Source organism: Triticum aestivum, chromosome 2A (assembly GCF_018294505.1).
Source record: "Triticum aestivum cultivar Chinese Spring chromosome 2A, IWGSC CS RefSeq v2.1, whole genome shotgun sequence".
Classification (NCBI taxonomy): Eukaryota; Viridiplantae; Streptophyta; class Magnoliopsida; order Poales; family Poaceae; genus Triticum; species Triticum aestivum.
The window spans coordinates 493,612,889-493,624,769 of NC_057797.1; the positions used below are offsets into that span (position 1 = coordinate 493,612,889).

The 11,881-nt window shown below is 50.8% G+C and overlaps 1 protein-coding gene across 3 annotated transcripts; it reads left to right on the plus strand.

Moving 5' to 3' along the window:
* The first annotated feature begins 7,913 nt into the window (after positions 1-7,913).
* Positions 7,914-11,163, plus strand: LOC123185442 (serine carboxypeptidase-like 45). Of its 3 annotated transcripts, none has more exons than XM_044597318.1 (10): positions 7,914-8,251; positions 8,964-9,065; positions 9,222-9,317; positions 9,437-9,529; positions 9,615-9,694; positions 9,794-10,060; positions 10,154-10,287; positions 10,394-10,486; positions 10,588-10,705; positions 10,854-11,163. In XM_044597318.1, the coding sequence occupies exons 1-10, from the start codon at positions 8,002-8,004 to the stop codon at positions 11,004-11,006; spliced, it is 1,386 nt and encodes a 461-aa protein (XP_044453253.1). In that variant the 5' UTR covers positions 7,914-8,001; the 3' UTR covers positions 11,007-11,163. The 3 variants fall into 3 exon arrangements, with proteins under 3 accessions (XP_044453253.1, XP_044453251.1, XP_044453252.1); XM_044597317.1 differs by having other exon boundaries at positions 7,915-8,251; positions 9,794-10,081; XM_044597316.1 differs by having other exon boundaries at positions 9,794-10,287.
* Positions 11,164-11,881: the final 718 nt, after the last annotated feature.

Genomic DNA, 11,881 nt, shown 5'->3' on the forward strand with positions numbered 1-11,881 from the left:
TCGATCCCAGTGATAGAAAGGGAAATGACACGTATTGTATTATTGCCATCGACGATAAAAAGATGGGGTTTATATCATATTACTTGAGTTTATCCCTCTACATCATGTCATCTTACCTAATGCGTTACTCTGTTCTTATGAACTTAATACTCTAGATGCATGCTGGATAGCGGTCGATGTGTGGAGTAATAGTAGTAGATGCAGGTAGGAGTCGGTCTACTTGTCATGGACGCGATGCCTATATACATGATCATGCCTAGATATTCTCATAATTATCCGCTTTTCTATCAAGTGCTCGACACTAATTTGTTCACCCACCGTAATACTTATGCTATCTTGAGAGAAGCCACTAGTGAAACCTATGGCCCCCGGGTCTATTCTCCATTATATTAATCTCCCGTCAACAAGTTATTTCTATTACCGTTTATTTTGCAATCTTTACTTTTAATCTTTATCATAAAAATACCAAAAATATTATCTTATCATCTCTATTAAATCTCACTCTCGTAAGTGACTGTGAAGGGATTGACAACCCCTTTATCGCGTTGGTTGTGAGGTTCTTATTTGTTTGTGCGGGTACGAGGGACTTGCGTGTGGCCTCCTACTGTATTGATACCTTGGTTCTCAAAAACTAAGGGAAATACTTACGCTACTTTGCTTCATCACCCTTTCCTCTTCAAGGGAAAACCAACGCAGTGCTCAAGAGGTAGCAATGGTATGGGCTCCAGTGCCTCGTCATCGAATTGAGGTAGCAATTTGCGCTTCGGGTAAATTTTGGTTGGGCGCTCGAGGCCATATTCCTCGGCTGCCAAGACATTAGTCCATCGATCGTTGAGCAGATCTTGATCAGCTTGGAGCTGCTGCTGCTTCTTTTTCAGGCTCCTTGCAGTGGCTATTAGCTGGCGCTTAAAGCGCTCCTGCTCGAGAGGTTCCTCGGGCACGATAAAATCCTCGTTGTCGAGGCTCACCTCATCCTCGGAGGGTGGAAGGTAATTACTGTTCTCCGAGTCTTCGTTTGCAGCCTGTTCATTAGGGCTAACTTGCCCATCCTCCCGATCGTCTTGTTCAGAGTTTTGCTCGAAGGGGTTTTCTTAGTCTTCGGCATCATTCGGAGTATTGTTGTCTCTCGTGCCGGTATTGCTGTCTTTGCTGCCGTGTGATTTAGAGCGGCGCCGTCGGCGCTTTGGTTGTATCTTAGGAGGTTTATCCTCAACTAGGTCTTCTTTGTCATCGTCATTAGCTTCTTTGGGTGTATCCACCATATACACGTCATACGAAGAGGTGGCCGTCCAGCCTCCGGTAAACTGTGGGTTTTGGGCCTCCTCTTCTCCGGCATCGCCGTCCATATCGTTGATGTTTTCGGAGTCGTAATCGAGCATGTATGTTAAGTCCTCGATACTGGCTATAAAGTGGGTGCTGCGTGGGACGTAAAATTCCCCGCTCTTAGCCCCTAGTCTGGGTTGGGTGTAGTTCGGACGTTGCTCCTCTGTAATCACGAGGGATCGCATCAAGTCCAGAGCCTCGCTTGACGGCGAGGTTTGTCGAGGGAGAAAAGAATCCATGGAGCATGGTGGGGAGGGAATTCCTTGGCCGAGCTCACACGATGCTGACTCCGAGAGTTTTGAGCCAGTATCCGGGGAAGAGTCCGGCTTTGTGATGGTTGCCGGCAACACTGCTTCCTCCGGCTCTCCAGTACTGGGCCTAGTGGCCACAGATAGTTCGATGGGTTTAGAAATCCCGTATTCGGTCCTGACGAGGCGCTCCGGCTCTAAGGCCAGAGCGGAGGTTGGGGTCGTGAATCCTTGGAAGATTAAGTCTCCTCGGATATCAGCGGCATAATCCAGGTTTCAAAAACTAATCTGGTAACCTGGGGCGTAGCTGTCGATCTGCTCTAGATGGCCAGGCGAGTTGGCCCGCACTACGAAGCCACCGAATATGAAGATCTGGCTGGGGAGTAAAACCTCCCCTAGGGAAGCATCATTGCAGATGATGGATGGATCCATCGAACCTTCTAACGGCGACACAGTGGAACTCTCAATGAAAGCACCAATGTCGGTGTCAAAATCAGCGGATCACGGGTAGGGGGTCTCGAACTGTGCGTCTAAGGTCGATGATAATAGTAGGCAGGGGACACAATGTTTTACCTAGGTCTGGGCCCTCTTGATGGAGGTAATACCCTATGTCCTGCTTGATTGATATTGATGAGTATGAGAATTACAAGAGTTGATCTACCACGAGATCGTAATGGCTAAAACCCTAGAAGCCTGGCCTATAAGATTATGATTGCCTCTACGGACTAAACCCTCCGGTTTATATAGACATCGGAGGGGGCTAGGGTTGTACAATGTCGGTTCTAGAGAAAGGAATCTTCATATCCGAACGCCAGGCTTGCCATCCACGCCAAGGTGAGTCACATCCGGACACGGAAAAGAGTCTTCTGTCTTGTATCCTCACGGCCCATCAGTCCGGCCCATGTCCAACAGGTCGGACGCCCGAGGACCCCTTAATCCAGGACTGCCTCAATCTTCGTAGAATATGTAGGAGCCAATATGAGCATCCAGGTTCCGCTATTGGTTATTGACCGGAGAGGTGTCTCGGTCATGTCTACATAATTCTTGAACCCGTAGGGTCCGCACGCTTAACGTTCGATGACGATTTTGTATTATATGAGTTATGTGTTTTGATGATCGAATATTGTTCGGAGTCCCAGATGAGATCACAGACATGACGAGGAGTCTCGAAATGGTCGAGACATAAAGAATGATATATTGGACGGTGTTATTCGGACACCGGAAGAGTTCCAAGAGGTACCGGGTAAAAAAACGGAGTGCCGGAGGGGTTACCGGAACCCCCCGGAAAAGTAATGGGCCAACATGGGCCTTAGGGGAGAGAGAGGGCAGGCCACGAGGAGGTGCCCCCCTAGGGGAGTCCGAATAGGACTAGGGGAGGGGGTGCGGCCCCTCTTTCCCTCTCCCTCTCCCTCTCCCTCTCCCTTCCTTCTTCCCCCTTCCAACAAGTGGAATCCTGCTAGGACTTGGAGTCCTAGTAGGACTCCTCTCTCCTGGCGCGCCCTACAGGGGCCAGCCGGTCTCCCCCTTTCCTCCTTTATATACGGAGGCAGGGGCACCCTAGAACACACAATAGACATCTCTTAGCCGCGTGCGGTGCCCTCCTCCACAGTTTACCACCTCAGTCATATCGTCGTAGTGCTTAGGCTAAGCCCTGCGCCGGTAACTTCATCATCACCGTCGCCACGCCGTCGTGCTGACGGAACTCTCCCTCGTCCTCAACTGAATCAAGAGCTCGAGGGACGTCATCGTGCTGAACGTGTGTTGAACACGAAGGTGACGTACGTTCGGTACTTGGATCGGTTGGATCGTGAAGACGTTGGACTACATCAAACGCGTTACTAAACGCTTCCGCTTTTGAAAAAAAAATGAAACTCCATGGGCACTAGCACCCACGGATTTATTGATATAGAAGAAGCATCCCTCATGAGAATTCCAGAAATTCGTCCCCGACGTGGATCGAACTCTGGTCGTTAGGTTTACAATCATGCGCCCCCAACCACTGGGCTATGCCCACGTCCTCAAACGCTTCCGCTTTTGGTCTATGGGGGTACGTGGACACACTCTCCCCTCTCGTTGCTATGCATATCCTAGTTAGATCTTGCGTGATCCTAGATAATTTTTTTGAATTACTATGTTCTCCAACAGGAATCGTTGTGTGACCCCATGCTGGAACCATGTTATGGGAATGCTGAATCCAGCCATCTCCATTGATGGAGCCAACCATCATCGGTGCTGGAACCAGTCGACGACCGGATGGTGCTACCACGACGACATGCTACATCGGCAGCTTACTGCAAAAGCTTAAATCAGCGGCCCGTTTTGCCGGGACCGGCACCCCAATTTGCTACGTGGGGCAGAGCAACTGCCGGCGACGACGACGCTACCACGGCTGAACGACGTTTCTGAAAAAGTTTCTACCGTGACCTGTTTTTGTTGTAATTGACGCGGAATTTTTTCCGGCGGCGTCGGCGAGCATCGACAGTAAGGCATCGTCCGTCAAAGACAAGGCAAGCCAGGGTAGGGCGATTAGGCGAGCTGTTGGCTGGCGTCTGCATGCAGGAGGGCGTCTGTCATGGATTTTTACGGAGAACGAAGTGAAAGTGGTGTGGAGGTGGGAAAGGATAAGTGGGGAGAAGCGGCTAGTATTTCATGAATCGAACGCTTGGTCTGACCGGCTAAAATTTTAGCCGGTCGATCGATGCCTATCACTCACCTAGAGAGATCCGACTCAGAAAAAAGAGACAAGAGAGGTGTAGTAGTGGTTACCTTTTCCAGAGAATGCTCCGACACGTACATTCTCAAGATCACTGCGTGCTTGTCGAAGGGTAACTTTAAAATTTTAGCCGGTCGATCGATGCCTATCACTCACCTAGAGAGATCCGACTCAGAAAAAAGAGACAAGAGAGGTGTAGTAGTGGTTACCTTTTCCAGAGAATGCTCCGACACGTACATTCTCAAGATCACTGCGTGCTTGTCGAAAGGTAACTTTCCAGACAAAAACCCAAAGTCCCTTGAAAAAGACCAAACATCCACACTGATATCAGCTTGACGCACGCAAATCTGCCCATTTAAAGACAGTCAAGTCATAATATACAAGTGTATCAAAAAATTTACTAAACCTATTCATGTTTCTGCCTAACTAAGCAATACACAAAAACTAAAGAGCACTGAACCTATTCATGCTTTTGCCTAACTAAGAGCATCTCCAGCCGCGGCCCCAACAGGCCCTCTTCAAGCGTTTTTGCCGCGTCGGCGCCCAAAATTCAACCCAGTCGCGCCGCTAGTAGCTCGTTTTTCGCCGGCTCGGGTCGAAATTGGTGTCGGCGGACCCAAGCAGAACACGGCGCGCTGGGATGCGCTTGGGGACGCCGGCACAAGTGAAAAGGGGCGTGGAGCCGCTCTGTCGGCGAGTCAAGAGCCTCTTTCCACCGTTTCTTCCCGCCCTCGCCCCCCACTTCCCTCTTATTCTCTCCTTTCCTCCCGTCAATCTCCCTCCCGCTCGCCTCCCAGCCGCCGCCATGCCGCCGAAGAAGTACGTGATCCCCCGCGCTGCGACCACCGCGACCGCCTCTGTCGCCCAGACGAAGCAGAGGAAGCCGAGGGCGCCGCCGTCCAAGCCACCGGGCATGACAAACACCGAGTGGAGGGCGGAAGTTCAGCGACGGGAGGCCGTCACCGCCGATAGGCGGAACAGGGCAATCGCCAAGAAGGCCCGTGACAACGCGGCGCGTGTCGCTGTGGCTATGACGGACCAAGCCGGGGCCGAGGCGACTCGCTTGGGGATGATGAATCCACCAGGCGGCCACGCCCAGTACGTACCCTGGAGCCAGCAAAGCATCGGCTCTCCGTCCGGCTTCTCATCGTCGCCGCAACCATGGGGATGCACACCGTCGGCGGGCTACGCCGGCGGGGACGCGCACGATGGGTTCAACCCCAACGTCATCTTCCCCCATGAACACCCAACCCAGCGCACGCCCTCGCCCGCCTTCGCCGGCGTGTAGTACCCTCCATACAACTACTCGACGCTGGCTTACGCGTGCTCCCCAACGCCCCCTCTTCATTGTGGCGCGCTGCCCTTCTCACAAGCTTCCACGTCGCACCTCGGCGATACCGACGAGACCGACGCCGACATGGACGACATCATCGCGGTAGGCTCACCGCGGCCGCCGCGTCCCCCGGGTTCGCTACCCAAGACAACACTGTGGACCTCAGCGGCGGCATGGACGGCGAGCTCGAGTACGACGAGGAGGAGCCGGAGGAGCACGACGAGGAGGAGGAGGAGGAGCCGGCGACTGTCCCGGCGAGGAGGCGCAAGAAGGGGGCGGCCAGGACCGGCGAGCCGCGCATTAAGTGGACGTCCAAGGAAGAGAAATGCCTCGCCGAAGCGTGGAAAGTCGTCTGCCTCGACCCGACCACCGACACGAACCAGAGCATCGAGACGTACTAGGAGCGCATCAAGGCCGAGTTCGACGAGCGCAAGCTCGTAGACCCCTACTTTAAAGGCGTCTATATGCAGCGCGGGGCGAAGGCAATGGCGAACCATTGGAGGCTCATCCAGGCGGCGTGCAACAAATGACATGGGATCGTCGAGGAGATCGCGGCTCGCCCGGAGAGCGGCTCCAACGTCAGGGATCAGGTACGGCACGCCGGTCTCCCGCTTCTATTCGCCGTGCGCGCCCGCCAACTATTTGTTCCTCCGCGCAGCTGGTGCGCATGTTTGCCTTGTATCGCCTAGCCAACCGCGACCAAGAGTTCAAGTACCTTCACGTATACAAACGCATTGACAAATGCGAGAAGTGGACGGAAGTCCGACATACCCTCGACAATGCCAAGGAGACCTACAAGTCGGACACGCCGGCGCCGGGCGCGTCAGACAGGCGGCCGGACGGCAACAAAGGGGCCAAGAAGGCGGAAAATGTCGACGCGCCGTCCTGCGTGAAGAGAAGACCGAGGCGCGGTGGTCGGCGTTGATGACGAGCAGCGCCGTCAAGCTCGACCTACTCCGGACCAACGTCGTCGCGAAGAAGAGGAACACCGACATGGCATTCCTGCTGGGCGGGGCGGACATGCTCCAGAGCAACGACGAGGCGGCCAAGGTGTGGTACTTGGCGGAGCATGGTCTCATCCTGAACCAGCTGCCGTCGACGGTGCCGCCAACTCCCACGCCCACGCCGACGCCGACGCCATCAAGCCCGAGCGATGATGCCTTCACGACTACCCGCAGCATAGAAGCCACGCCGACGCCGCCCAGCACAGAAGCCACGCCGACGCCGCCCAACACAGAAGAAGCTCCGAACCCGACAAGCCCGCGCACGCCGACTCCGCCGACGCCGAAGGCCGACCTCGTTGTCTGATGCGCTGCACGCGCGTCCTTTCTTTTTGAACGTCGAACTTTTTATTCGATTGCTGAACTGTGGCGTATGATCGCCGAATTTGTGACGTCTATTTTGTGAGCGGGAATGACTATGTTTGAATTTGCCGCGGGTTGGGAGGCGTTTGGGGCGACGTCTGGAAGCGTGGCTAGGAGTTTTTTTTCGAAAAGGAGGGACTCCCCGGCCTCTGCATCAGAGCGATGCATACGGCCACAATTATAAATAAATAAAGTAGTTCAACAAGGTCTTGCAATCTGGTGCAAAAAAGTGGGCTAGCTCACAAAGAGCTAGAAAAACAAAAAAAGGCCCAAAAGCCACAACCGGCTGGCATTACATAGATAAGTAAACTAATCGCCTATCCTATTACATGACCGCCATCCAAACCGGTTAAAGATATCCCACGCTACCATCTCCCACCGGACAGATCCAGTAACCAAACACTCCCTGGCCTTCGTCGGAGTGAGTAAGGACCACATACGGATTAGCGCAGTAGCCCGGAATAAAACCTGCAAAAAATGAATAGTTGTTGTTCTGTTAAAAGCCAAATCATTTCTGCAGTTCTAAATTGCCCATAACAACGCACATGCTCCTACTCGAATTTGTCTAGTTGTTTCGGCCTCTATACCAACAAGCCACGTTCCAAATAACGATCTGACCGAATTCGGAGGAGTGATGTTAAAGGCAATTTGCACCGAGCGCCACAACACTCTCGCCAACGGGCAATCAAAGAAAAGATGCTGGATAGTTTCATCTCGATCACAGAAACTACACCTAGTAAAACTTGTCCAGTTGCGCTTAATCAAATTATCTTTTGTAGGTCGCCCCAGGAGCCGATATAGCGCCAGTTCGCTTCCAGGATATTTTTTTTAGACGCCCTGATGGCTGAACGGCTGGAGATGCTCTAAGCAATTTCCACACCTCGTCACATGTAGTACTGTCAAACCTATTTATTGCCACCCATATCCATTTCTCACCTCCCACCTTGCAGCATTCACTCACTCACTCACTCCACTCTCTCTCTCCCTCTCTCTGTCCCTCTCAAGAGCACACGCAACAACATGCACCCGGGCACCTCCGTCGCTGCGGTGGTCTGTGCGGCTGCTGCGCTGCTCATCAGCAATGGCTGCCTCTCCATGGCCATGGTAGAGGACAAGATCACAGCGCTGCCGGGGCAGCCACCGGTGAGCTTCGCGCAGTACTCCGGATACGTGGAGGTGGACGCCATGAGGAAGAGGTCGCTCTTCTACTACTTCGCCGAGGCAGAGCTAGATCCGGCCACCAAACCCCTCGTCCTCTGGCTAAATGGAGGTAAATTTAGTGGCTGCCACAAGCTTCCCACTGTTTCGTCTTATTGCATTATTGGGGAGATCACACGAGAAGGAACAGTGTGAAAAGGCCAGAGCCAGAGGGGAAAGGAAGGGGCTGTTTGGTTCGTGACTAACCAAAAATTACCACATTTAAGGTTAGTCAAGTTTGATCAATTTAGATGAGTGTTTGGTTCAAGCCACATTTTAGGTAAGTTATACTTGGACCCCACATGACATACAAAAAAAATGTAATAAGATTTCTTTAGGCTTGCCAACTTGTGACTCTTATTTTGATGAACTAACCTTAAGCAAGCTTAATGTGTGCCAATACTACGCCTAGAACCAAACGGCCCCAAAATTAACAAATGTTGGGAGGGAGAGAGAGTAGATTTTCTGTGCAAATACGCCTACAGCAGACTTTTACTTGGATCATACATTAAAAAGATACTTTTCCTAATTGGATTCTTGAAAGAAGATATACGAAGTGTCCTAACTGTTGATGGAAGGGGACTTTTTACCTTTAAATTTTGCTGTCCTTGTAGTAGAATGTGTTTTTGTTTTGTTAGAATTGACTGCATAATCTCGTGAATGTTGGGGTGTGGGGGGGGGGGGGGGGGGGGGGATCTCAACTGATTTATTACTACCAACATTCCTTTGTCTCTCTATGATAGGATAGAAGTTCTGATGATGTTTATGCATGTGTGCTTGTGTAGGACCCGGATGTTCATCTGTGGGGGTGGGAGCATTCTCAGAGAATGGGCCATTCAGGCCCAGTGGCAATGCCCTTGTGGGCAATGAGTATAGCTGGAACAAAGGTGGGCATTTTGTCTCTTGTAAAAGTTGCATCCACAAAAGCAACCTCTAGGTGCCTTTGATTGGTCCTCTTTTCCTTGGTGCAAGAAAAAAGAAAGCTCACAGGAATTTTTACCACAACTGAATTGCTCTTCTTGGTATCTGCTGGCTTGTTTCAGAGGCCAACATGCTCTATCTGGAGAGCCCTGCAGGGGTGGGCTTCTCCTACTCCACTGATCCTTCCTTCTATGGGGGTGTTGGTGACAGCATGACAGGTGTGATCTCCATGCTTGAAAAGTTTTGTAATCCGTATCAGTATTATTTTCTGTGTAGACTAATCTGCAAGATTATTCTTTTTTGAGGGGTTTAAAATGTTTCCCCTAAAATTTTGAAGCCAGGGATAATTTAAGGTTCTTGGAAGGCTGGTTTGCCAAGTTCCCACAGTACAAGGGCAGGGACTTGTACATCGCAGGAGAGAGCTATGCTGGTAAAGCCATTCTGCTTCTTCACCTCCTTGTTCAATTCTGAATTCATCCCTTGGTGTTCTAACTACAATGATGATCACTTTTAAGGCCACTACGTTCCGCAACTAGCGCAGCGCATGGTTGAATTCGACGACAAGGAGAAGCTGTTCAATCTGAAAGGCATTGCTGTAAGTATCCCATTTACAAAGCTTACCAAAAATATGTTTACAAAAACGTCGTGAATTTATAGTGTACATTGCTCTCTTTTTCCCTCATTGATCCAACAGTTGGGCAATCCTGTTCTCGAATTCTCGACTGACTTCAACTCAAGAGCCGAGTTCTTCTGGTCACATGGGCTGATATCGGACTCAACTTACAACATCTTCACGACGGTTTGCAACTACTCACGGTATGTGAGCGAGTATTACCACGGCTCCATCAGCACGGTTTGCGACAGGGTGATGAGCCAAGTGACCAGAGAGACGAGCAGATTCGTGGACAAGTACGATGTCACCCTGGACGTCTGCATTTCTTCGGTGTTGATGCAGTCCCAAGTGCTCACCCCAAGCCCAAATGTATCGTTTTTCAGCATTACCTTTGCTAAGGAGATGTATGTAACCCTGTCATTGACGGACAATTTTTTGCAGTCTACCGAGCAATTGAACAGGGCGCTCGACGTGTGCGTCGAGGACGAGACGATGAACTACCTCAACCGAAAAGATGTGCAAAAGGCAATGCACGCTCAGCTCAACGGCGTGCCCAAGTGGACGGTCTGCAGCAGGTGTGGATTTGCCTATTTGATTTGTTAGGGCTCTATCTGTATCTGCTATATAGTTGCATTTCCTTCAGCAAGGATGCGATTTCACCGAGTGTTTTGCCCTATCCAGTGTTCTTGAGTACAAACAGCTGGACCTGCAGATCCCGACCATCAACATCGTCGGCGCGCTCGTCAAGTCTGGCATCCCGGTGCTAGTTTACAGGTAAAGAACCGCATACAGTTGTATCAATCAAACTCGCCACAGCAAGGATTGTCAGTTTAGAACCTGGGCTGATGGCTATGCTCGTGGGTGTTCCTCCGCAGCGGTGATCAGGACTCGGTGATCCCCCTGACGGGCAGCAGGACGCTGGTGCACCGCCTGGCCAAGAGGCTCCGGCTGAACGCAACGGTGCCATACCGGGTCTGGTTCCAAGGGAAGCAGGTGATCTCCGGTCCATCTCTATCCTACAGTACAATATTGGCCATCGTTATCGTCAGCTCAGCTCCACTCCTGTCAAGCTCAAGCCATGGTGGGTGGTGAAACTGAAACTGAAGCGTTCTTCTCGTCTCATCTTCTCCCGGGTGTGCAGGTTGGTGGATGGACGCAGGTGTTCAGCGACGTGCTGTCCTTCGCGACCATCCGGGGCGCGTCGCACGAGGCGCCCTTCTCGCAGCCGGAGAGGTCCCTCGTGCTCTTCAGGGCGTTCCTCGCCAGCCGGCCGCTGCCGGAATCGTTCGAATGACCTGACCTCAACTCAAGAGACAGTTCGTGTTCTTGTACTACCTAGTAGCTAGAGTGCATGCGTCAATCACCTTTCAAGGTTGGGAATCCAATCAAAAAGGTCTCCGCAAGTGTAATCAGTTACTCCCTCATTTCACTATTATAAGATGTTTTGGATATTTCGATATTACACTAAATACGAACTGAAATGAGTGAAGGAACACACTAAAATACATCTACATACATTCAATTAAAAAAAATCATACATCTCATAATAGTGAACGGAGAGAATATATCGCAAAGCGTGGAGGTGCACTGGAAATGTATGGGAATTTCGAAAATTTACTAAGCTGTTACATTTGGTCTGTCATAGTGAAAAAAGTACTCCCTCTATCACAAATCTAACACAAGTAATTCAGGACAGGGTAATATATAAAAATGAGATTGTACCACACAACTACTCCCTCTGTTTCATAATATAAAAGCGTTTTTGACATTACACTAGTGTAAAAAACATTCTTATATTATGAGACGGATGGAGTAAAATTTACCACGAGCATGTTTTGTTGTGTACAATCAAATGTGTACGTGTAGATTCACAATGCCAAAAAAATATGCAGAATGTGACTATGACTAAGATTATCTATATTTTGTTTGGAAAACTAAGATTATCTACATGGCACTCTTTTATCTAAAACATGTTATGTTATTCGCGTTTGGACTTGAAAATTTATAGTAATTCTTGCCGAATTCAGATGACATATACGGACTACGATGCCCCGACATGCTGCTCTGCTCCACCGTCTCCCTCACCGCCTGCACCCACTGACGATGCAACCCCGTTTGACGTGCCTTTGTAGCCCGTCCACGCGGAGCAGGCCGAGCTCCGCTCTTAGC

Coding starts and splice junctions, on each gene's coding strand:
- LOC123185442 (XM_044597316.1), top strand. CDS start 8,002: ATGCACCCGGGCACCTCCGTCGCTGCGGTGGTCTGTGCGGCTGCTGCG. Junction 10,288..10,393: donor AAGTGGACGGTCTGCAGCAG/GTGTGGATTTGC, acceptor TGCCCTATCCAG/TGTTCTTGAGTACAAACAGC. Junction 10,487..10,587: donor ATCCCGGTGCTAGTTTACAG/GTAAAGAACCGC, acceptor GTTCCTCCGCAG/CGGTGATCAGGACTCGGTGA.